The sequence below is a fragment of the Tachypleus tridentatus genome, chromosome 11 (genome assembly GCF_004210375.1).
Source record: "Tachypleus tridentatus isolate NWPU-2018 chromosome 11, ASM421037v1, whole genome shotgun sequence".
Classification (NCBI taxonomy): domain Eukaryota; kingdom Metazoa; phylum Arthropoda; class Merostomata; order Xiphosura; family Limulidae; genus Tachypleus; species Tachypleus tridentatus.
This window is the reverse complement of record NC_134835.1, coordinates 25,980,052-26,007,816: the sequence shown is the minus strand read 5'-3', so window position 1 is coordinate 26,007,816 and position 27,765 is coordinate 25,980,052. Positions and strand designations below refer to the sequence as shown.

The 27,765-nt window shown below is 33.5% G+C and overlaps 1 protein-coding gene across 2 annotated transcripts in view; it reads left to right on the top strand.

The window, feature by feature from the left end:
* LOC143231781 (TP53-binding protein 1-like) overlaps positions 1-15,426 on the top strand; it is a 28,205-nt gene extending 12,779 nt beyond the window's left edge. For both annotated transcript variants that reach the window (XM_076466426.1, XM_076466427.1), the window contains exons 8-14: positions 3,719-3,807; positions 5,188-5,334; positions 6,112-6,215; positions 7,950-8,075; positions 11,851-11,924; positions 12,148-12,293; positions 13,938-15,426. In XM_076466426.1, coding sequence (XP_076322541.1) covers positions 3,719-3,807; positions 5,188-5,334; positions 6,112-6,215; positions 7,950-8,075; positions 11,851-11,924; positions 12,148-12,293; positions 13,938-14,131 — 880 coding nt within the window. In that variant the 3' untranslated portion in view covers positions 14,132-15,426. The remainder of the gene's footprint in view (positions 1-3,718; positions 3,808-5,187; positions 5,335-6,111; positions 6,216-7,949; positions 8,076-11,850; positions 11,925-12,147; positions 12,294-13,937) is intronic.
* The last annotated feature ends 12,339 nt before the right edge of the window (positions 15,427-27,765 follow it).

Genomic DNA, 27,765 nt, shown 5'->3' with positions numbered 1-27,765 from the left:
AATATCGACAATGTTTTTATTTACTTGTTTTTGTGTATGTGACTTATATTTTATTAAGAACCCTGTAAGAAACAAAGCTATGGACCCTCAAATAGTAGGATGTGTAAAATGTATTACAGAAAATTGATATGGTACACTTGGATATTTTCAGTAATTCTGTGTTTAATATGAAAAATGCAAGGCCAGGTGGTTAGGGTGCTCGACTCGCAATCTGGGAGTCATGGGCTCAAATCCCTGCCTCACAAAACGTGCTCACTCTTTCAGCCATGAGACTGTTATTATGTTATGGTCAATCCTACTATGCACTGGTAAAAGAGTAGTCCAAAACTTGAAAGTGAGTGGTGATGACTATCTGTCTTCCCTCTAGTCTTCCACTGCTAAATTAGGGAAGGTTAGGGCAGATAGCCCATGTGTAACTTTGTACAAAATTCGTAATAAACAAATATGATAAAAACACTCAAGTTGTAATCTAAGTAATAAAGACATCAAAAGATACAACATGGAAAATTTCAAGTTTAGTGTAAACTGTAAGACAAATGAAAAAACAGTTCTCTTCAATTATAATACATTTAGTTACTTATTTTGGTGACTTTTTCTTTTAAAGTAACATAAGGAAAGTAAAGTGAATGAAACATTTGTTTTGAGACATGTCTTTTTGTAATTGTTATTTATTATAAGATTATCATTAAATAAAGCTAGAATTAGTTTAGAGTGCAGATACTATATGCATGTTTGTTATGGCATTATAGCTCAGTTGTAAATTTCATCTTGTCCTAAATACGTTGGAATTTATCTTTAGTGTCACATACTTTTCATGCAGGTGTTCTGTATAAACTGTGACTTTATTTTTAATGATATGTTATAAAGTTATAAATGTGAACTAGTCCCTTTACTCAGGTTCAGGTTATCAACTTTGATTACTCTGGCTTTCTGCCTGTTTTCATTTCCTGAGTGGGAAAACCCATCTTGATGGGAACACACTGGTATTTGTACAAATTGGTATGAGTTAGGGTTTTTATCTGCCTTATAAGTGTTGTCTGGAACAGTTGGTTACATTATGCAGTGTTGAGTTCTGTATACGACACTTCAATATTTTTTCTGAATTTTGTGCTATTAAACAGAATTTTCTTCGTCACTGCCTTATGTAGGTTTGAATTTTATTAATATTTTCCCCTCGTTCCAGAATCCAGATCCTTTTAAAATTAATGTTGGACATCAGTGCAATTACATACCACATTGGTATGGTGTACTCTCGTATCGATTGTAGCTAAAATTATAGACTAATGTAATAACAAGAACAATCAGAGAAACTTCACACCATCACCTGTCACTCCTTTTCAATATTTTATTCGTTTATATTAGACATCAAATTTCACCTTTGAAAGCTTAGAAATTCCTTCTCAGATCTAGAATGATTAATGATCCATGTAGTTTTTTTAGTTTTATTAGGGGTCTCAACTTTAATGTGCCCATGAAATTTGGTACAGATCTGATTACACTTTACAAAGTCATTTACCCAAAACTACAACAGTCCTCTATCTCCCCATTATAAAAAAATAATGCTTCAAAGGGATCCAGATCTGAATCTCGATCAAGTTTGCAGAGGACTGTTCCATACTGACTTACTCTTTTGCATAGAATTTTCTTATATATTGGTCTGTTAGTTTTTGAGGCTCGCCATGGCCAAGCGTGTTAAGACGTGTGACTCGTAATCTGAGGGTCGCGGGTTTGCATCCCCTTTGCGCCAAACATGCTCGTCCTTTCAGCCGTGGGGGCGTTATAATGTGACGGTCAATCCCACTATTCGTTGGTAAAAGAGTAGCCCAAGAGTTGGCGGTGGGTGGTGGTAACTAGCTGCCTTCCCTCTAGTCTTACACTGCTAAATTAGGAACGGCTAGCACAGATAGCCCTCAAGTAGCTTTGTGCGAAATTCCAAAAACAAAGAAACAGTTAGTTTTTGAGATATGGGAATGTAAATACAAACATACCCAGTACCCATCCACCAATAAAAATTGGACTTTTTCTTGATTAAGTTAATTAAATAAAGTCAACTTCCTTTGTATCTTTTTATAAAATAGCAGTCAAATTGGTCTAAGACATTTTCATAAAATACAGTGATAACTTATGTGACTGTTCTAATAGAGTAACCCAATACAGCTTAACTCTATTGTGGAGTATATGATTCATATAATAAAGATACACCATATATGAATTGATATGTTACCAAACTCAATGTTCATAAACTGTAGAGATAAACATTTTGGAGTTGAATCTGTTTTATTAGCTTTAGTTAAACTTAATATGAAAGTACAATATTTAAAATATTGTTCTTTGTTTAAAACATTTACAAAATTAATTTACTGCTGTTGTTTTCCTATCAGTTCAATGCAAAAAATGAAAAAAACAATAAACAATATGTTTTTTGTAAATTCAGTAAAATACGTGGAATACTTTGTCATTATTGATCAAAACAATTCAGTCAGATGCTACCAATTTTAATAAGTTTCTATTTATTCTTGATGACAAGAAATAAAAATGTATCTCAGAACAGCTGGTATGGGTATTAACACTTTTATTGATAAGGAGAGAACAACGTTTCGAACTTCCTAGGTCATCATCAGGTTAAGAAAGAGAGAGTTTGAATGTGACTGTTGACGGACACACGTCTTAGGGACGAGAGTATAAACGGGTACAGAATTGTAGAGGGTGTTGCAGGTGGATGTTAGGTTATTAATTAGTATAGGTATAAAGGTGTTTCTTTATATTGGTTTAATTTTGGTTTTAGTTGCTGTATAAGTAGGGCTTCTTTGATTTTGCGTTTGTTTATATTTGTTTCCCTACTTAGTATCTGAGAGTTTTCTTTGGTTATGTTGTGTTTATTTGATTTGCAGTGTTCAAAAACGTGTGAAGGTGTTTTTTGTAGTTATTAAATCAATATAAAGGAACACATTTATACCTATACTAATTAATAATTTAATATCCACCTGCAACGCCCTCTACAGTCCTGTACACATTTATACTCTTGTCCCTGAGACGTGTCTGTCAATGATCAAATTCAACCTCTTTTTTTCTTAACCTGAAGACGACCTAGGAAGATCGAAACATTGTTCTCTGCTTATCAATAAAAGTGTTAATACCCATACCAGCCATTCTGAGATACATTTAAATTTCTCCTTAACTTCAAAACATATTGTTGTAAACCTGTGGTAGCATATTTATTCATAACTGCCTTAGTAATACAAGTGCCATCTATGTAAGGACCTTCCAGTGGCACGATGGTATGTCTGTGGACTCACACTTCTAGAAACTGGGTTTCAGTAATTGTGATAGACAGAGCACAAATAGCCCATAGTGTAGCTTTGTGCTTAACTACAAACAGTCAATCAAGTAAGGAGAAAACAACAGTTTGTATTTCTTTTTATACATTTTTACAAAAAAAAAAAATCTCCCAATAACACTGATTGTTTTCTAGAGTGATTTTCTTTCACAACATTAATTAGGATGTACATATTTCAATACTAATATTTATTTTAGGTATGTAAGAATTATATAAATCTTACTTTGTTGTCAGATTTTAGAAGTTTCACTTCTTGGATAGGCTAACTATCTTGATTAATATTTAGCTTAAAGTTCTTTTGTAAGATGAAAAAAAAACAGCTTAAATATTAAAAAAACATATTCACTGTGCTCTTTACTGAATTTTGTATTCTTCCTTTAGATTTGCAAAATCGTTAATAATTTTGTCTCAAGACCAAGTTGATGGACTTTCATTTCAAGAAGAACCTGCCACTTCATGTGTTTATGATGGTAAGCTCTCACAGAATAAGTTTTATCATTTCCAGATTTCTGTGTATAGTGTAAAACACTTATACGAGCATTGATAATAGGTCTATAAATGTTCTTCATTTACAAAGTGCTTTTACAAACTTTATATCAATTTCTAATACATTTTACAGAATAATAATTACACGTCTGTCTAATATTTCTTATCTAAATGTGCTCTACATTTTATTTGTGAGTGCTTTGTAGAAATGACAACCTAAGAGTAGCCATGAAGGTGGAAGGTGGTACCAGTTGATTCTAAATTAAGGATGGCTATGCCTGAACCGTGTGGCTTTTGATGTAGCCATGTAATTTGTGTTGCTTAAAGTGCTGATAAAGTTGAAAAATAATTTTTTTTTAAATATTTGATTTAAATAAGAAAAAGAAAGGTAAATCTGCTGTTATGAATTATTTTAAATCCAATATATGGAGGTTTTACATTACTGTAATGTTACTATTTTTAAATAAGTTGAGAAGGGGAAACTCTGATGGAAAATAAAGAAAATTTCCATGGAAATAAATTTAACTTATTTATAATATATTGTATTATAATATTTAAATTCAATAGTTGTGAAAACACTTTCTTTAAATTTTTCTAAAGCTAAGGAGAAATTTTATCTCGTACAAGCATAACTGACAATGATTGTTCACAGTATGTCCACTAGGTGGCCTGAATCATAGTACCTCAATTATTTAAGAACATATACTTCTTTCATATATTAAGTACCAGTAAAATTTATTTACAAAATGCTTCTACCATGCTTTATATACTCCTTAGTTTGAGATTAATTTATCCTAGTGATGATGTATATAAAATGCTTTTCAGTAGGCCTGGAAAATACTTTTCAGATGAATTTATAGAAATACTGTTGTATGGATGAACCATAAAGAAAATACTATGCCATTTTTATAGTGTAAAGAAACTTGAGTCACATTAAATGTGTTTTTCACTAACTTATGCAGTGAGTGACCTGCTCTAACAAAACCTTCAGTGTCCATTAGACTCAAATGTTTGAATTAAATAAATATACGATTGGGAACTATTTTACGTGTTTTTATCTTGCATAAGGGATTAACCTTGGTTGCCTTCTTTTTCCATTTGGAAAATGTTCAATCTTGTTACAGGCCTTTTGTCCATGGGCCACTTTCCTTGTAAACACGAAATGATTCAAAAAAGTTAATGTTTTCTCAAGTGTTTTCTTTGTATTTAAACACTATCTTTTGTAGTTATACAAAATGAAATATGTTTTATATAACTGTAGTGAGTATTTAACATGGCTCAAGTCCAAAACATTGTAGTACGGGAAATTACAAACACTGTTTATTTATTTTCCTTTTCTATTTTTAATCGTTTCAAAAAAATAGATACATGTGCTACTCCCAACAGAGGAATGCTCTTTGAAGGTTTGGCTTTTTTGTTGACTTGTAGCAGTGAAGGTAACAAAACCAGAAAGAACAGAAGTGGAACATCACATTTAGAGATCTCTGATCCAGAAACCAGTGATGAAGAAGGTGAGAACATTAGATAAATAACTAAGGATGAAGAGTAACAATAAGTAGGAACCAGTTAGATTTTGTCAACAGCTTACTGTGTATACTGACAATTAGCTCTCATAGAATATAAATAGATCTTCATTAACAAAATAATCCTCCTGGTGGTTTAGCAGTAAATATGGAAGCTAATAAGGCTATAATTTGAGTTTTGGTACCTGCAACGGTCAGGGCAAAATTAGCCCAGTGGGTATACTTTTGCTTAAAAAAAAACAGTTACTAAAAATAGGTTTAGTTTTCTCTTTCAGGGTAATTAAGACATATCTGACAACTGTAAAATCTTACACCAATACTTGCATATCTTACTCAAGTATCTTGAACTCTATGTGTGCTATGTCTCTATTTTACTTATTCTTAATTAAAAATGATGGTCTTAAAAACTTTAAAGCTTTTTATGAGTATGGAAAATATGCTGTTTGTATAAAATTAACATTCTCATAAAAATATTGTTTTCAGAAAGGTTGATCACATAATGGAAATTCATATTTATGGTTTTCGTGAATATAACAGATATTTATGACAAATTCTGTAAGTGTAATATTTGCATCTCTTGAAATAAAGACCAGAATGAGTAAGAATTTTATGTACTTTGTGGGGTCATTACTACATGAAGGGTCATCTTCCTGGAAGATTTGTGTTTAGTTGACTCATAGTTTTTTTAATACTTTTTTGTTTCTCATAATAAGTACTTGAAAATAAAAATGTATTTATTGTAATCTTTAATAATGCTTGTCTTAGAGGAAGATTCACTTGCTAATCTACCAGCTTTTGACAAGAATAGACTTGTAGAACAAATAGAAAAGTCTGGAGGAATTTGGGTTAACAGCTTTGAAGAAGCACAGGTTTGTAATTACTTTAATAGGTGCTTCTAGTGAAATTATAACCAAGTATAAATAAGTTACTAGTGGGTGTATAAGAGACAGAGATTCGTGTTAGCTTTCGAAGGTACAAAATTCTCCAGTCTTGGTATATTTGATGGATATTGTAATATTTCTTTGTGTTCAAAACATTTATTAAAAAGTATTTTTTCTCTTTACTTGTATTGAATACTATTTTGTGAAATCTTAATTGTGTTTTCCATATTTATTTTCTGCCTGAAGTGTTGTATTTCAAAGTATTTTGATTTCTGTTTATACTAAGTACATGCCACCTAATGACTTATCTGTAAAGTCTGAAGGCTTTTTGCACTAAACATTGAATTTCTGTACCTGCGCTGGGAAGAGCACAACCAGCTTGTTACGTAGCTCTGTTTGTTTGTCCTGAATTTCTTTCAAAGCTACATAAGGGCTATCTGTGCCGTCCCTAATTTAACAGTGAAAGACTCGAGGGAAGGCAGCTAGTCATCACCACCTGCTGCCACTCTTGGTGCTAAATTTTTTACCAAAGAATAACTGGAATGACCACCACATTATGATGCCCTTGTGGCTGAAAGGGCGAGTGTGTTTGGTGGGACAGGGATTCAAACCTGAGACCCTCAGATTACAAATATAGCTTTATGATTGACAACAAATTAAGTACATTCAGCTTTGTTATCATAAGTTCATTTTCTTCTTCTCAAGTAATTTTACGGATTAAATTGTTTCAAATATCTCTATGTACAGATGTTAAATTAAGGTGATAAACAAGTTTTCTTGAATATACGACTGAGATGTCTTTGTTATGTTATTTATTATTTTTTACAAAATAACTGATTGAGAAAAATATTAAAATATTATTTGGTTGATTAGTTCCTCAAACTCTCCATTATTTTACATATAACATACCATATATTTATGAAAATGATGTTTGTAATTAATTCTAGTCATAGAAAAATGTGTGTACTTGGAGAGCTTTCTAGGCTTTTAGTAGTTTATTAAAGCCTTGTCATTGTTGCATTATACAACAAACATAGTCAGTAACCTCTTAACAGTTTCATTAAGTTTAATAAGGTTAGGTATTTTGCCTCTTATTAAGAAAGGATCGTATTTCAAACACATGTGCTCTTTAGGACTTTTTTATTGTTGGGTCCTAAACAGTGATATTTTTTTACTATTTTAGTAAAGTGTAAACATGCCTTCTATGTAGGTGACAAAGATGGTAAAAATTGTAAAAGACAGTTCAGAAAGTTTATATTCACTTGGCTTGTTCAACAAGCCTTGAAATACTATCCATTAGTATGTTCATACCAAACATGGAAAAAATGATACTGTTAAAACTGTTTTTATAACAGCCTCCAGGGTGCTGGTATACAAAATTAACTTGAAACGTTGATAATATAGTTGTATAACTGATATATATATATATACTGATTTATTCCAGTCTATGAAGATAGTTCTAAAGCAGGGGTTCCCAATCAGTGGGTCGTGACCCACAGGGGGTCGCGAAGCCTTGGCAGGGGAGTCACGTAGCCTTGTTAGAAGTAGCTTGGGTAACATTAATTTTATTTCATCAATTACATTTTCAAGTCGCGAGTGCCAAAAGGTTGGGAACCCCTGTTCTAAAGAGATGTGACAACTTTTTGATAAGACTTATGAAAGTAAGAGTGACACAATGAGTAAATAAAAGTCATATCACTACTAATATTTATTATTCTGTAGATTGTTCAACTGGAGCAAGTCTTTCTCATCGCTGATACCTATCTAGAAACATATAAATACATTCAAAGCATAGCTGCAGGTATTCCCTGTGTATCACATGTCTGGGTTGATAACTGTTGTTCCACGGTAAGCTGGCTTCTGCACTTCAGCTTGTTTTAACTCTTACAATCATCTCAAATACTAGCTATGATTATAATGTTTTCTATGGATCTAACTTAATGTTCTCTTATTAGGGAGTTGTACACAGAAACTCTATATTTCTTGTTATTATTATTGGCACTTTGTATGATATATTGAAGCTAATAACACCATGTAACAAAGTTTTTACCTTTTCTTGTTCCTGGGCAGAAAGTGTTATTTCCCACTTGCTTATGCCTAAAGTAAATAGAAAAGACCTATTTTTCTCTTCAGACTTTTGCTTTTGTGACCTGGGTAATGAAATATCCAAATTTACCAATTTTTCAAAACATTCCAGACAGATTTAGTGCCGAGTAGCTGATAGAGAATTTTCTCGAACTTACAAGAATTTTCTAGAGCTTTCCACAGTAATATATATATACAGGGGCTCACTACTTACCACTTCAGTTTAGTTCTAGCTGCCTAAGTGAACACATAGACCTATCTGATTTTATCAGAGATGGCATCAAGAAGCTGCAAGCATTCTGCTATGTATGTGGCCAATTTATCAAGACAAGAGTACTCTCTGGCAGCATCTGTTAAAATGTGTGAAGCCGGAAAGACATATTTTGGCATCCCTTTCCGGGATCAAGATAAACCCTGGGCACCTCATTTTACCTGTGAGCACTGCAAAGAAACTCTAGAAAGTAAGACAAACAATTTTTTGCTTGCTTGAATAGTAAGATTTTATATTATACAAATTTTAGATCGTTTAAAATTTAAATATCTTTAATTTATATATATTTTTTAATTTCCAATAGTATAGAAAAAATATCACATGTAAAATATTTTGCATGAACCTCTTACACATTAGTTGTGGATGAAATAAATGTATTCTTCATAATAACACCACAGCACACTACAACAGGAAGCACTGGTCACAACAGACCGAGTTCAGGAGGCACAATGTCAAGTGTGAGCCATTAGTGGACCTCCAGAAGGTGTTGTTCCCACCATTGCACATAAAGTTGGGTTTTATGAAACAATTTGTCACAGGTCTTGATAAGGAGTCTGCAACCTTCAGGTACCTTTGAGACCTCTTCCCTAAGTTGTCTGAGGCAAAGAATTCCACAAGAACCTCAGTAAGAAAGGAAAAAAAAAGCTTGGGGCAATTTTGTTCAGTGGTTCAGGGCTTCTTGGGCAATCACAAGGCTGAAAATTATGTGGAATGGTTGAGGCTCTGCTGAAGAACTATGGTTGCAGGATGTCCCTGAAAGTCCATATCCTTGATGCTCATCTTGATAAGTTCAAGGACCACTTGAGAGTATACTCAGAGGAGCAAGGCAAGCTCTTCTACCAAGATATACTGAACTTTGAATGGTGCTACCAAGGAGTGTATAACAAAACATGATGGGAGATTATATTTGGGGGCTGATACATAAAAGTGATTTACATTACTATCTCAAGTCTCGAAAAACTACTCACTTCTAAACATTTTTGTATAACTTTGGTATAAAAATATGCAATTCTTGATTCATATGTTGTTTTATTCAGACCTTATGTAAATGAAAATGTGCAAATTTGCCCGTTTTTACATAGAAAATATGTTAATTTCTAAATTTCATTATCCAGGTCACAAAAGCAAAGTTTGAGGGGAATAATGACCATTTTCTGTACTTTTACAACATAAGCAATTAAGACACACTATCCAGGAACAAAATTTGTGTTACATAGTATAATGGTTGTAAGTCAACAATATAGTAAAATCAAGAATGTTACTTTTTCTGAGTTTTTATATGATAGTTAAGCTTCTACTCAATCTGTAAACATGTCGTACATATGCTGAACAGTTATCTCTTCTAGTGTTTAACATAACTTAATGTTCAGAGACAGTAAGGGATCTGTTAGTCCATTTTGGCTGTCCCATCCTCTAAACTAAACTATTTTGAATAACACAAAAGTCTTGAAGACAGCTTTCTCTTAAGTTCACTGCCTCCACTACATCCAAAGGCAACACATTCCTGTGGCTAACCACCTTGTTAGAAAAATAAAACTGTGTTAGCTGAAGATCACTTTCATCCTGTCAAAGTTCATGTTTGTGACCCCCAGTTCCCACCATTAAGTATGAAAACAAAATGTATCAACACTACCAATTTCCTCCACAGTTTTAAACACCTCAACCAGATCCCCTCTAATTCTTCTTTTCTCAAGAGAAAACAGTTTCAAAGATTTGGATCTATCCTCATTAATCAAGTTTGACTGAACTCTTATTTGTGACAACCCTCTGCCTTCTTCCATCCAACCACTCTCCTATCCAATGAGGTAACTTATCCTTCACATATGTAGAGGTAATTTGTTTTACAACCTCTTGATGTGACACTTTGTCAAGTGCTTTCTAAGAATCCAGACACACCAAATCTACACCTGTACCCTCATCTACATGAGTAGTAACCTTTTCAAAGAATGTCCAAAGATTTGTAAGGCAAGAATTTTTTCCTTTGTGAAACCATGTTGACTATCTGATAAAATTATAAGCTTTGTTAAATGATTTTATAAAGCATCTTTTCTCAGACTTTCCAAAACCTTTTCCACAACTGATGTAAGAATAATGAGTCTATAGTTACTGGGACAACTTTTATCCCCTCCCTTGAAAAGAGGAGTTACATTAACCAACTTCCAATCCTGTGGTACCTGCCCTCTATTGAAATGCTTACAAAAAAAAACAGTATCAGTGACTCACATATCCCATCTTCAGATTCTTTTAAAACCCTTGGGTAAATATTATCTGGCCCAGGAGTCTTATAAAAATGTGGAATACTGCTTACACTTTCATTAGTAAAAAGATTGTTTTAATAACCCAGTCATCTCATGATGATGAGATACTTACCTTCCTTTATCCATCAAGGTTTCCATTACCTTATTAACATTGTTTATTTTTAATATGCTTAAAGAAATTCTTACTATTAATTTTCAACCAACCTTTTTTTTATATATGCATTCACTTTGATGTCCTAATATCCTGTTTTGCCAACTTTCTTTACCTTTTAAATCTCCTGTCATACCAGTAAATATACATTTTTAAGCCTTTCTCTAATTTATCTTGTATCCTTTATGTGACCTGGTATTTCACTCTTCTTTCTATAAACAATATATTTATTTTGAATATTTAAAAACTTATTCTTAAATACTTCCACACTTTATCAGTGCCTCCAAAGAACTGAGCTAACAACAGATAGTTCTTGTTGCATATCTTCAAAATTTGCTCTTTTGAAATTTTTGATCTCCGTACAAAGTAAAACATTGAACCTAATAAAGCAGTTATCACTTGTACCCAGATGTTCTCCAGTTTCCACCTTCTTAACAATTTCTATATAATAAGTTAGCAATGAATCTAAAATAAAATTGTTTCTTGTAGATTCCTTGACCAATTAGTAAAGAAAACCATCTTGAATAATTTTCACAAAACCTATCTTCCTCACAGTTTTTTCCAATCTACGTGCCTGTTTGAATACGCTATTTTATTTTTACAAAACCTATCTCCCTCACAGTTTTTTCCAATCTACGTGCCTGTTTGAATACACTATTTTATTTTTAAAGTTAGGGGAAGTTTAAAGTTTCTTCAGGTGTTACATATATATGCATGATAGGTATCAGAGTAATTATAAATCATATCCCTTGTGTTTCTGTTAGATGTAAGATACTACTGTACAAACTGTGGTGTTATAATATTTACTCTCTGGATAGCAGTGTCATAATTAACTCTTATTGAACATTTATCATGCAGAATTCCTTATTAGACTACCACTCCTACCTCCTTCCCACAGGCTACAGTGTCATTGAAAAGAAATTGATTGAATGGTAAGAAGATGTGAATTTTTCTCTTTATATTGGGTGGGCAACAACTTGACTTTCTTAGAATTGTGAGTGTGTAATTGTGTGACAAGAGTTTTTACATTAAGTACTGTTTATCACTTACTTCAATTTATCCCTCATAAAAAATGTCTAGTTTTCTTAGAATATCATTAAGAAACGTGGAACTTTACATTTTTATCTCTTAATATAAACCTTCCTGAAACTGTAGGCATTTCCAGACTTCAATATTTGAAAGATGTCGTGTACTTCTTGTGTTTGCCAACGACAGATCGTCTATCACAAATTGGATAGTTGCACTATTGGCAGCAAAATCAGAGGTGGTACAGTGTCTAACTGAACTGGAAGATCGTTCAGGTGAGCTTTAGAAATTACCATCTGTACATTTTATTAGCTAGACGCAGCAGTTTAGAAAAGAAAATAAGAACATGCTGTGTAATAGGTGTTGTGGGTTTACTGTAATTTACTGGTTAGGTTTCCAGATGTAAAACGTTCAATAACTACCAGTAATTTTTGAACTTGGGTGATATATTTGTCAGAGTTCATTGATATGTGTAATGAAACAATTTTTCAAAGAAATGTCTTCCACAGGTTTCAGAATTGATATGATATTTGGTGAACTTTTTGATTTAGATAATTACGTGTATTATGCTTGTATAAGAAAAACAGAACATTTTGAGATATTTTTAAGGAGGTTTTATATAAGATTAAATGTTTGTTCTTGGTATATTTAAACTGTTATCTTGGGCTTTATGTGAGGCTTAGTGTCCATATTAAAGATGTTCAATGTTAACCATATGTTTCTACTTTTCGGTTAGTCCTCTGGTAAGTCACCAGTACATTGTGTACTTTTGTATTAAAATAACATTATTTAACTGAGGACATCCAAATATGTAATTAATAAGTGAAGATATGTAAGACTCTATCATAACCAACTTTAATATACAATTCATATTTAAGTAAAAGTAAGCCAGCAAATTCCTATCAATAAAATTACCCCATGAAGTTTGAAAAATGGACATAAGACAATTGGACTGCATTATTTGTTTAAGCTGATTTATACAGTGTGTTCTGAATAGTTTTGTTAGCTGATTTATACAGTGTGTTCTGAATAGTTTTGTTAGATGATTTATACAGTGTGTTCTGAATAGTTTTGTTAGATGATTTATACAATGTGTTCTGAATAGTTTTGTTAGATGATTTATACAGTGTGTTCTGAATAGTTTTGTTAGATGATTTATACAGTGTGTTCTGAATAGTTTTGTTAGATGATTTATACAGTGTGTTCTGAATAGTTTTGTTAGCTGATTTATACAGTGTGTTCTGAATAGTTTTGTTAGATGATTTATACAGTGTGTTCTGAATAGTTTTGTTAGATGATTTATACAATGTGTTCTGAATAGTTTTGTTAGATGATTTATACAGTGTGTTTTGAATAGTTTTGTTAGATGATTTATACAGTGTGTTCTGAATAGTTTTGTTAGATGATTTATACAGTGTGTTCTGAATAGTTTTGTTAGCTGATTTATACAGTGTGTTCTGAATAGTTTTGTTAGCTGATTTATACAGTGTGTTCTGAATAGTTTTGTTAGCTGATTTATACAGTGTGTTCTGAATAGTTTTGTTAGATGATGTATACAATGTGTTCTGAATAGTTTTGTTAGATGATTTATACAGTGTGTTCTGAATAGTTTTGTTAGATGATTTATACAATGTGTTCTGAATAGTTTTGTTAGATGATTTATACAGTGTGTTCTGAATAGTTTTGTTAGATGATTTATACAATGTGTTCTGAATAGTTTTGTTAGATGATTTATACAATGTGTTCTGAATAGTTTTGTTAGATGATTTATACAGTGTGTTCTGAATAGTTTTGTTAGCTGATTTATACAGTGTGTTCTGAATAGTTTTGTTTAAGCTGATTTATACAGTGTGTTCTGAATAGTTTTGTTAGATGATTTATACAGTGTGTTCTGAATAGTTTTGTTTAACACCTCTCAGGTATATTCCATACTGATGTGATTGTAACGGATTCTTCGTGTCCAGATTACGTGGTAAAAGCAGCTCATCAAATAACCATTCCTCTCGTGTCAACAGAATGGATTGTTCAGTGTATCATCAACGGCTGTATAGTTCCCTTTGAGTCTCATCCTCATTTTAATTTTAAATATCAAGACATGTCATCAGAAGTTTAACTAATGGGATACAAACTTTATAATGTCTTGTTGGGGTCATTGAAAGTATTTTCAAATATTAAGGTAAAACTGTTTATTTGTAGTGGCTCATTTACTGGCGTTTCACGAAATATTACAATTATGAAATTAGTTTCTTCTTAAAATTTTATGAACATTTCCTTAAAGTCAGTTTAAATAAAATTGCAACATTTCTGAATCCTGAACATTTACATAATGTGATGTTTTAATGCGTAATAAAGTTCTAACATGGTAATTTCTATACTGACAACAGTATTAAGTTTTTAAAAATGTATAGATGTCTTTTCAGTTATTATTATAAAACAACTTGTGCTTTATTTGAGTTAACCCTTAGGTTATCTTGACCACACTTGGTTTTCTTGTTTTAGGAAAAACATAACGTTTTAAGTTAATTATCAAAAGTTTTTGTGATTACAGCACTGAAACCTGCTACTATTTTATGTTAATTAATTTAATATTTACTCATGACCTATATTACTTATAAATCTGATTCATTTTCACTTAGCTCTGATTTTTATGTTAGAGCTGCAACAAAATAATAAAGACGAAAGCGAATCTGGATGAGATACATAATTATTAATACAACTAATTATTTTAAAAAATTAAAGAAAACAGGTTACATTTTTATGAGAAATATGTTGATATTTAATGAGTAGGTCTGTATTAAAATTAAACTTTAATATATAATTTATAATATATATTTTAATATAATATAAATATCAGATCACATGTAACACCACCAGTCGCAATATTTTGTTTTCAACTTGACTTTATTTTACTACATGTAATAATCTTTAGTTTAGTTATAGTAATATTTAATTAACTACTTTTTAGCAGCTAAAATAATTAATATTCTAAAGTTGAATAATAGAATAAGTACGTATTAAAGAATCTGTATATATAGAGTAGATAGACTCAAGTTTACATGGTTATCTAAGTCACCTCTGAGAAAACCTCAAAATGTTTACTGGTTTCTTACTTGTGGTTGTATTCAAGGTTTTACCAAAGGCTAATTTAGGTTTAAAGGGTTACAAAATCAAATATAGATGCAAAAAAAAAAATATTTTTGTAATGTTTTCTCTTTTCTAATGTACATATGTAATGCTATATCTGGCTCGATGTTTCCACAGAAACAAACAGTCCATGCATGCTGTTTAAATACTTTGTGAAATCAACTATTATTCCTTTCTATTTGCATAAATGTACTTATATGGGTGTGTCTATATCCAATCAAAATGAACATCCAGAAATGAAACTAAAATAAAGACCATGTTACGAACTATTGTATAGAAACTATAATGTTTAACATCTAGTTGTTTCAAGCTATCCACAGAACTAAGGTTTACATGAAATAAAGACCATGGTACGAACTATTGTATGGAAACTATAATGTTTAACATCTAGTTGTTTCAAGTATGGGAACTATAATGTTTAACATCTAGTTGTTTCAAGGTATCCACAGAACTAAGGTTTATATGAAATAAAGACCATGGTACGAACTATTGTATGGAACTATAATGTTTAACATCTAGTTGTTTCAAGCTATCCACAGAACTAAGGTTTATATGAAATAAAGACCATGGTATGAACTATTGTATGGAACTATAATGTTTAACATCTAGTTGTTTCAAGCTATCCACAGAACTAAGGTTTATATGAAATAAAGACCATGGTACGAACTATTGTATGGAACTATAATGTTTAACATCTAGTTGTTTCAAGCTATCCACAGAACTAAGGTTTATATGAAATAAAGACCATGGTACGAACTGTTGTATGGAACTATAATGTTTAACATCTAGTTGTTTCAAGCTATCCACAGAACTGAGGTTTACATAAAATAAAGACCATGGTACGAACTGTTGTATGGAACTATAATGTTTAACATCTAGTTGTTTTAAGCTATCCACAGAACTAAGGTTTATATGAAATAAAGACCATGGTACGAACTGTTGTATGGAACTATAATGTTTAACATCTAGTTGTTTCAAGCTATCCACAGAACTAAGGTTTACATGAAATAAAGACCATGGTACGAACTATTGTATGGAACTATAATGTTTAACATCTAGTTGTTTCAAGCTATCCACAGAACTAAGGTTTACACGAAATAAAGACCATGGTACGAACTATTGTATGGAACTATAATGTTTAACATCTAGTTGTTTCAAGCTATCCACAGAACTAAGGTTTATATGAAATAAAGACCATGTTACGAACTATTGTATGGAACTATAATGTTTAACATCTAGTTGTTTCAAGCTATCCACAGAACTAAGATTTGTATGAAATAAAGACCATGGTACGAACTATTGTATGGAACTATAATGTTTAACATCTAGTTGTTTCAAGCTATCCACAGAACTAAGGTTTGTATGAAATAAAGACCATGGTACGAACTATTGTATGGAACTATAATGTTTAACATCTAGTTGTTTCAAGCTATCCACAGAACTAAGGTTTACATGAAATAAAGACCATGGTACGAACTGTTGTATGGAACTATAATGTTTAACATCTAGTTGTTTCAAGCTATCCACAGAACTAAGGTTTGTATGAAATAAAGACCATGGTACGAACTGTTGTATGGAACTATAATGTTTAACATCTAGTTGTTTCAAGCTATCCACAGAACTAAGGTTTGTATGAAATAAAGACCATGGTACGAACTATTGTATGGAACTATAATGTTTAACATCTAGTTGTTTCAAGCTATCCACAGAACTAAGGTTTATATGAAATAAAGACCATGGTACGAACTATTGTATGGAACTATAATGTTTAACATCTAGTTGTTTCAAGCTATCCACAGAACTAAGGTTTGTATGAAATAAAGACCATGGTACGAACTATTGTATGGAACTATAATGTTTAACATCTAGTTGTTTCAAGCTATCCACCTTCAGGATAAATCATATTTCAGTATATGTTTCATTTCTACTCTGTAATGTCTACTTATTTGACACGGTGATGGTAACAAGAAACATAGAAGAAAATAACTTCAGGGTCGTACCGTGTAGAAGGATCTTGTTCAATACGTATGTCGTACTGTTTTATTAAAACATTGGATTAAAATACTGGATATTTATAATATTTTGCGAAACTTGTCATTTTGGTTCTGTATTTGCTTACCATTTAACAACATATTTCAGAAATGGAAACCCAGCCTCTGATAGCACGTTTCTTTCGTTGTCATTACCATTTGTTCTGATGTTACTTTGACCTAAGTTTTTCTCAAATAACTTTGTTTTTGCTAACACTAAACGCTTTATTGGTTTGTGTCTCTCTCATTCCCACTATATATATATAGCCGACATCGCCAGGTAAGTTAAGGTGTTCGACTCGAAATCCGAGGGTCGCGGGTTCGAATCCTCGTCACACCAAACATGCTTGCCCTTTCAGCCGTGCGGACGTTATAATGTGATGGTCAAACTCACTCTTCGTTGGTAAAAGAGTAGCCCAAGAGTTGGCGGTTGGTGGTGATGACTAGTTGCCTTCCCTCCAGTCTTACACTGCTAAATTAGGGACGACTAGCGCAGATGGCCCTCGTGTAGCTTTTGCGCAAAATTCAAAACAAACCAAACACCATAAATAATGAAAGTACATGAAAAGTTGCTTTGCTTACAAGCAATTGTAAAAACTACAATAAAAACTGCAAAACACTAAATGTGTAACTGCAAGTTTGCATGTGTCTCCACTTGGACCTAACAAATCTCAACACGAAATTTGATGATAATCCATCAACGGGGGCCAAGTAGTGGCGAAAAATGCCCATAAAACCAATAAAGTGCGAAACAAAAAATTGTATGTATCTCCCCATGAGCCTTATGAATCGCCCATATCAATTTTGGTGAAGATCTATCTGCACTGACAGACAATAGATAGTTTTATCATATTTATGTAAATAAATTAATTTGATTAAGTGCTAAAATTTCATACTGCCACCTTTATTTCTGTCAAATATTATAGTTTTCAGCTTACGAGACATGTTGTGTTGTTGGATGGTGTCTGTTTGAGCGTTACCTTGACCACCTCTTCCAAATACATATTTACATAACACTTTATTTACTTGTGTATGAAATTAGTGGTTGGCTGTTTCACGAATTTTAAAATGGTATCCCTCTGGTAAGAGCACCATATATTATATTCCTCCGTTTCGACCAGTTGTTTATCTGTAGTAACAGTATACCAAGAGTTGCAATCGAAACGTTATACGTTTACCAATCAATAAATAGATCGTCAGTTGCTTGTAACAGGAACTTCTTTTATCTATACACCCAACCGGATATTAGATGGGCCATAATTAAGTGACCAATAAGTCCGTATCTAACTTACTCCTGATACATGCAATATATTATTAACATTTATATGGTTTACAACTAAATGATGCACTGCTCAACACGTGGGGCTCTATTATTTACTAATACTATTGTACAAATGAGTGGAAATATATTTTCTTACCTATTTTAAAGTTGTATCTTTGGTATTTAGAATCAACTTAATCATTGTTGTATTTACAATAAATTTTATATTAAGAAATGGGAGACATATTTCACAATACATATACACGAGGGCTATCTGCGCTAGCCGTCCCTAATTTTGCAGTGTAAGACTAGAGGGAGGGCAGCTAGTCACCACCACCCACCGCCAACTCTTGAGTTACTCTTTTACCAAGGAATAGTGGGATTGACCGTCATATTACAACGTCTCCACGGCTGAAAGGGCTAGCGTATTGAGTGCGACGGGGATTCGAATCTGAGACCCTCGGATTACGAATCGAGTGCCGTAACCCACCTGGCCATGCCGGGCCCATATTTCACAAATGTTATTTTTAGGTGCAATGACATTAAAAAAACAAAAACCAAAAAACAGTCGTTATATCAGTCTCTCTACAAACCGAAATGTTGAATAAACCCAATCAGCAACTATACTGTAATAAAAGACTTCGATGTTTTTTTAACATATCATTGGTAACTCCGCGAAATGTGCATAGAAATAAACTTACTGGAATAGACGTCATTCATAGATGGTTAGGAAATATATGTATCATGGCACATGATAAGGATTGGTTACTTAGTAACGTATCAATCTGTTATAATTAAATTAAAATTGTATAGATTTGCAGCGGTCAACAAAACACATATATAATAATTAATCTAAATGTCAAGATTATCCACTGGATCTTGAACAGTCAGTTTCGAAGCTGGATGCTGCCGCCATCTAGTGGGGAATATACAAATGCGTTATTTCAACTGCTCTTCGTGTATGTATTTTAACATTCAAAGCAGGTTCTCGAGATAGTTGGGATATTTATTAGCATATTACGTGTTTAAATAGCAGTGAATATACATCAGGTGCCAATTTGAAAATGACCATCTTAATGAGTCAAGACCATTAATAACATTACTTAGTACACCGTCTGAATTAGAATTTCAAAGGGAAGATTGCTTTCCGTGTTTCACATGCAGTTGTATATCTAGTTATTTATTATATAAAGAGTCAATTTAAAGATTAAGGGCTTACTTTTTACGAAACCAACTGATTTTGGTAATTGCGTATGTTGCTATCGTAAGTGCGTAAGTATTTTATAAAAAGATTTGGAAACGTCTACGTGTAAATAGCAAATTTTAATTTTAAGCACTTGTGCTTATATACAAATAGAAAGATTTGTCATAATTCAGAGATTTTATTAAGTTTGTTTGGTTTGTCGTGAATTTCGTGCAAAACTACACGAGGGCTATCTGCGCTACCCGTCCCTAATTTAGTAGTGTAAGACAAAGGGAAAGCAGCCAGTTATCACCATCCACCGCTAACTCTTGGGCTACTCTTTTAGCAACGAATAGTGGGATTGATCGTCACAATATAATGCCCCCACGGCTGAAGGGGCGAGTATGTTTAATGTGACGGGGATTCGAACCCGCGAAACCTCGAATTACGAGTCGAGTGCCTTAACCACCTGACGATTTCATTAAGTACTTGTTGCTAAGTGAATAAATCAAAGATGGTGTTTTTGATTCACATAATCAATATTTTTGTCTTTTTTTCACTTAAACTATATTTGGTCTTGTGATTTTTATACCCTATTGGACAAAAATAAAGATTTCATACATTAAATTACTATATTTTATTAACTTTAAAAAGTATCCATCGTGACACATATTAGATATGTCACATATTTCAATGGTACATCACATTTCTTATTTCTTCTTCATTTCTTATAAAATTCTTATAAATTTTATAAACTAACGCCAGACGGATTACTTACTTTATACTGAAACAAAGTGGGCCGTTTTCGTTATATGTTTGGTAAATTTGCTGTCACTGTGCAAAGACAAGGCGAAGAAAAATATTTTTTATTGTAATTATTGTTATTTCAGTGGATAAAGCGGTTACGACAATAACATCGACAAAAAACATCACATGAAACACGATTTTATTTATTAACTGTATCAAAAAGTCAGTTTCATGGTTTAATTTTATTATAAATGAAAACTTATTATGTAATAATTAAGATGAATGAATTACATCTTCGTTCTTCTGCTAACAGTAAATTTTAAAATTCGCGTTCACGCCTTGAAACATACTAACACACACTGGCCACGTGGCAGATGGCGTATTTTACCCGCGACTTCCCACTGGGACGAGATCATACCGACCATCTGCCAGCTGTCGTAGAGAGAAAGATGGGTAAATAGCCGAAGCAAAACACAGTGTTTTGAATAACAAGTGCATCTCAACATAATAGACTATTCACACTTATATTGATTTGAATCAGTTTGGACGTCGTAATGTTGTTGATAAAACGTCACAAACCAAACACGGAACCTTCTTTCTTATCAGGCTAGTCGGTAAGTAGGCTTCATGAGAGTTGGAAGATCAAACAAAGCGAAAAGTACGCAGTAAGCCTAATTATACCGAAAGAATTCAAAATTAGAACATACAACAGCAGCAAAGATGACAATCAGTTATGTAACGATTAATCAAATGAAAAAGTCTTACTTTATGAACATATAAGATGGTCCATCTTTAATAAGAACTCAAAATTTTACAAATACTAATAACGTTTATTTTAAATTTTCACCAAAACAAATTTTGTAACAAAACAGCGGGTACTCCTCAATTAACATCATCTTCTGGATATTGACAGAATTATGTTTTTATGTTTGTTTACCCTCATGATTTAAAGAAAATGGTTAGACAGCTTTGTAGTTATGAAATTAAAGTAAACGTGAAATCAAAGAATGCTCACTTACAGGTTCGATCCATGCAATAAGTACAGTGCAGATAAACCATTGTGTAGTTCTGTATTGAATAAAAGCATCCAAACTAGAATGATGTTAGACAAATTTGTGTGACGTGTGGCTGTTACACTTTTAAAGAAAATCTAAGATATATGACCGATAATTTCATTTACACATAAATATGTCCGTTAAACTTCTTCATCAAGAACCTCGAAATATAAAATATAAATGTAATCTTACTTAAGTTATTGTTTGTATAAAACATTTATCGCCTAACTGTATTAGCTACAAAGGGGCTATCCCTAGTTTTGAACCGATATAATATAAGGCAGTTAGTTAACAGCCCCAGTTGTCTACTCTTGTCTGATCGAATAGCAGGATTTGACAGTCACTCTTATAACGTAACCACTGCCCAATATTAACAAGTGTGTTTTCGTGGATTTAGTTGGTTGGTTGGTTGTTTTTAAACAAAGCAACATTGAACTATCTGCTGTGTCCACCGCGGGGAATCGAGTCCTGAATTTTAGCGTTAATCATAGTTTAGGGCATTCTTATCAAGAAAGTTGATAATACAGAGTACTTGCCGACGGATCAAGACACACATTTTGGTTTTGTCAGCTGGCAAAGTTTGACAAATAAAAAAGATACTCGAAGAAATCACGTGTATAAATAGCCAAAGTTTTGCTGGCAAACAGATATAAAAACACTATTTTAATTTGTGTGATGTTGAATTTGTGGCTAAAATATCACATATCAAGTCTATTTGTACATATCTATGTATATTTGGTTTATCTATTTTACAATAAATAGCCCAACATACCGTTAACAGCGCTGAAAATTCTATAAGAGTAAGAGGTAGGAACTGATTTGTTGGCTGTCTTTAAGAGGTAGGAACTGATTTGTTGACTGTCTTTGAGAGGTAAGAACTGATTGGTTGGCTGTCTTTAAGAGGTAAGAACTGATTGGTTGGCTGTCTTTGAAAGGTAAGAACTGATTGGTTAGCTGTCTTGAATTTCGTGCAAAGCTACTCGAGGGCAACCGGCGTTAGCAGTCCCTAATTGTGAAGTGATAGACAAGAGGGAAGGCAGATAGTCAATATCAACCACCGCCAACTCTTGAGTTACTCTTTCACCAACGAATAGTAGGATTCACCGACACATTATTACGTCCTGACGGCTGAAATGGCGAGAAAGTTCGAGAACGAGATTCAAATCCGCAACTCGAAGCTTGCACGTGCGAACTGGGCACGTGGACGTCCGTATAAGTGATGAGGTTTTGATATTTGCACATTTAGATGTTCTCATTATTTAATTTGTGAAGTTGTGTTCTGTAAGTTTCGGTTCGTGTTTTAGTGGAACGCTTCTGAAGAAGTTTTGAATCGGAACGTTGAGTGTCTAATTAAAGAAGAAATAACACATTTGGTGTTATACTGTCGTTTGCTTCCCGTGTTCTTCAGTTCATGTGTAGTTTTTCAGATCATGTCAAATGTTTGCTGACTCCTTCTAGTGTAGTTTTAGATTATTATTCTTAGACCAGAAAGCAAATAAACTGTTTAAAGAACTATTTCGTTACGTCACTGTACTTTTATCTTATGAGTGACTTACATTATAATTGTCGTCCGCTGGTAAGTCTACGGATTTACAACGCTAAAATTAGGGGCTAAATTCTCCTTGGTGTACTCGGCAGATCGCCCGATGTGGTTTTGCTGTAAGAAAAAAACACACGTTATAATTTACAGTAGCATGATAACATTGTATTTGTGGTATACAATTATAGATAACTTTGTTAATTAATGGTCTATTGATAGCTTATAACTAATTTAATGTTTGTAATAACACCATATAATATACAATGTGCAATACAGTTAGGCTCGGGCGTTTTGTAATTATTTTCCTACATCACACATGCGTACGCTACATATATGGAAGAAAATAAACATGGAAAGTTAATGTAATAAGATCTTGGACGATACGCACATTATTTCATTCAATTTTTCCACTAAGGATCTGTGAACACTGTAATAAGTTACTAAATATGTGTTCATAGTTTCAAACATCTGAACGGCTCTGACAGACCCTTACCTTAAAATCGCACGTTGAGAACAATAAAACTGGATATTTGTATCTCAGAACGGCTGGTATGGGTATTAACACTTTTATTGAAAAGCAGAGAACAACGTTTCGACCTTCCTAGGTCATCTCCAGGTTAACGGCAGTTCTGAGATATATTTTTATTTCAAGTGGGTTTCTCGTCATCCAGGAAAACCGAATATTGTTGGATATCAAACAAGAGTTGTTATTGTGTTAAAAGTAATGCCATTTGTTTTAAAATCTGCCCATTTAATATTACGATCTACACCAATCTTAAACATTTACAACTGATTGTAGATGCTTTCACTTTTGCAGCCTTAAATAAATTGTTTTATTCTCCTTGACTTGAGAATAATTTGGAAGTTAAGCCTACAGGTGGTTGTCAGCCTAACTGAGCCACCCTCACAACAAACTGAGGTCGATGACTGTTATTACCCGCTGTTACTCGATGTTACAATTTTCAATTTAACAAGTGTCAAAGGGCAGTGAAGTAGGTCGTAGATTATACTATGTATCATGACCACTTTTCGCAGACCCTCTATTGTACAAGGACATTGATGACTTAGGTAACTTGAACGCACCAAAGTTCATCGCAGCTGGGAATTTAACACGTGTGTGATTCTGTATAATTCAACACATGTGTGGTCAGATATGGTTGCTGTGGTTCCAGTTTCTTCGGCCACCATCTTCATGGAAAATAAAACGATTGGTTTAAATGTGATTGAAAACTTGGAAGTTTTAAAACTGTGAGCTTTAGTAATCTTCGAAACCTACTTTGTCATCTTGCTAATGGTATAAGCAGATATATTCAACTTTACCGTAATGTGATTTTGGGTTGCAGGATTCTCTTTCGTAACCGTAACTTTGCCTTTACTTTGCAGCTGCGGAATTTGCAAATATATTAAAGAGCTTCATGGAAAATTGTATTATAATAAAACGTTTGCTACAACTTCTTCAGATTGAAGTAGAGCTGTATATTAAATCGTGGAAACAAAAAAAAACTTCGTACGTTGATTTTAGGGCGAGCGCATTTTGTAATCTGAACACATCAAACAACTCGAAGTGTTTGATTGTTTTGAATTTCGCGCAAAACTACACGAGGGCTATCAGCGCTAGCCATCCCTAATTTAGCAATGTAACACTAGAGGGAAGGCAGCTAGTCATCAGCAACCACCGTCAACTCTTGGGCTACTCTTTTACCAACGAATAGTGGGATTAACCGAAACATTCTAATGCCCCCACAGCAGATGGAACGACCGTGTTTGGTGTGACGGGATTCAAACCCGCAACCCTAAAGTCTAATTTAATCTTCAGTATTTTTCTTCAATTAAAGTACTCCATATACATCTCAACTACGTACAGGTTTAACTAAAATATTGAGCTAGAAAAGTACCAATATAATTATCAATAAAAAATAAACTATCGATCATTTATATTTGTATATGTTTGAAATATTATTCAGCTTGGAAAAAAACGGCGTTCTAAATATTTTTTTTCCAAAATTAACTGAGTCGCTGGAGTGTTCAACTGATGGACTTGCACGTTGGCTAAACGGTTATATCTGAAGTCTTGAGGATCCTTTTTACACGGTTATATCTGAAGTCTTGAGGATCCTTTTTACACGGTTATATCTGAAGTCTTGAGGATCCTTTTTACACGGTTATATCTGAAGTCTTGAGGATCCCTTTTACACGGTTATATCTGAAGTCTTGAGGATCCTTTTTACACGGTTATATCTGAAGTCTTGAGGATCCCTTTTACACGGTTATATCTGAAGTCTTGAGGATCCTTTTTACGAAATACTGAGCATAAAAAAAGCCACCATCACTTTTCATTATGACCAGGTAGTTAGGACTCGCAATCTAAAGGTCGCGGGTTCGAATCCCTGTCACACCAAACATACTCGTCCTTTCAGCCGTGTGGGCATTATAATGTTTCTCTTAATCCCACTAATTCGTTGGTAAAAGAGTAGCGCAAGAGTTGGCGGTAGGTAGTAATGACTAGTAAGAACACTGATATATTTCGAATGGCTGGTGCAAATAGTCCTCGTGTAGCTTTGCGAGAAATTCAAAAACAAGCAAACAAACACTCTCCATTATAAGGGCTCTCTGCTATTCTTTGTACAAAGCCTCTTAGAGACACAGCCGTATGTCTGTGGGCTTACAAGGTTTTGATACATGTGGTGGGCAGAACACAGATAGCCCATTATGTAGCATTGTTCTCAACTACAAACTAACAGTCAAATCTCTTATAAAATAACTGGATTGGCTGGTTTAGAGAAAGCTTTAAAACATCAATTCATGCTTATATCACAGATATTTTGGCAGGACCCCTTTGTATGCATGTATATACAACATATCCGAGTCTGTGGCCAAAGAAATGTACAATATGCAATTGGATTGTATCTAATTACATCAGAAACGAATCCATTTTATAAACAACTAGCTAGGTTACCCATTTTACACACAGAGAACGTTTAATGTGATACACCTACAGTAAATGATACACGTATTAATTACGACTGCACGATTCATGTCAATCCGTTGATTACATAGTCATGTGAATTTAAATCTTATATAAGTTCTTTTCGTTTTAATAACGGATTTTCCATAATTCAGTTACGTAGATGTGGAAAATAATATATATATTTTTCTATCATGTAAGATTTTGTCCACAAATCAGGAACAAAAACAACTCTTACTTAGTTCAAATTGCTATTATTACTTACCACAACGAACATTTTTACATTATTAAGTTTGGGTTCTGGAACAATCGATACGATTCTCACGTCGCGATTGGTCTAGAGAAATCTACAGCCAGTGGTTGTCAACATTTTAAACGTTACAAAATGTGACCCGATTTCAACGACAAATATTCAATCATGTAAAAATACATATAACGTTTTGTAAAAAACTCTACGTGACTGAGCAAAATGAATATCATCTTCGGATTCACCGTTCAGGAATTAATGTAGAACATACAAACATTTAAAGACAATAAAACCATCGTAGGTCTGTGTAATTTGCTATTATTTTCACACTCGCTCCATCTATACAGTATCAAGCTACATAAGACACAAAATTATCATTATTCGCTCAGACTAGTGATTGGCTGTCACCTTTATAATGCACCCACAGTTTTTAGATAAAGCGTATCCATTAATATTAAATCTCGAACCATGGACTCTTTATTCCGTAGACTGACACCCTAGTGGCTTAGTCACTAGACCACGCCTTGTCCAACTTAAATAAATATCTAAGTATCGAATAGACTTTCTTTAACTTCATCGTTCAGGGTAACGTGGGGTGTATACAATTGCAGGAAGTCCACCCAAGAAGTGAACAATGCGATCTACTCGGGTAACAAGAGTTTCTGCAGGTATAACTTACAGCATTGAAAATTAGCGAAACGAGTCAGGGAACTAGTTGATGGAAATAATAACACGAACAGCAAACCCAAACGTTGTACCCAATTACTCTCGCGCACAGTTTCTGCTTGTAAGTTAACGTTAACAATTCATGTTAACGCATTCGCGTACAAATGTATTCCCAAGACGTCTTGAGAATACATTTTTACTTCGAGTGCGTTTCTCGTCATCACGACATTCGCGTACGGTAACGCGTTGTTGAAGCTAATTCGTTAGAAAAATGTCATTATAACATAAAGTCATAAACTGATAGGAAAGAGTAGATGAAATTGATACTTTGGCTAAAACTAAAAAAAAAAAACTTTGTCAGTGATATGTTTCACGTATTCTCCAACCAGTGTGTGGTACCATAAACGTCATAGAAAAGACGTATTTGGACAGAAAAATTGATCCAACCTTCCAATTCTTATATCTGTATCCACATTAATATGTCTCTTAGTCTTAACTCTGCACGAACAAAGCACACAGCAGAAAGCATATGAGTTTATAATACTTGAAATTAACGTCTCTGATAATTTAGAAGTACAATTGTTTGGTTTGTTTTGAATTTCGCGCATAGCTACACGAGAGCTATCTGAGCTGGCCGTCCCTAATTTAGCATGTAAGACTAGAGGGAAGGCACCACCCACCGCCAACTCTTAGGCGCTTCTTTTACCAACGAATAGTGGGATTGACCGTCACATTATAACGTCCCCATGGCTGAAAAGGCGAGCATGTTTGGTGCGACGGGGATGCTTACCCGCGACCCTCAGATTAGGAGTCGAATGCCTTAGGCCCAGCATGGCCTAGTGCGTAAGGCGTGCGACTCGTAATCCGAGGGTCGCGGGTTCGCGCCCGCGTCGCGCTAAACATGCTCGC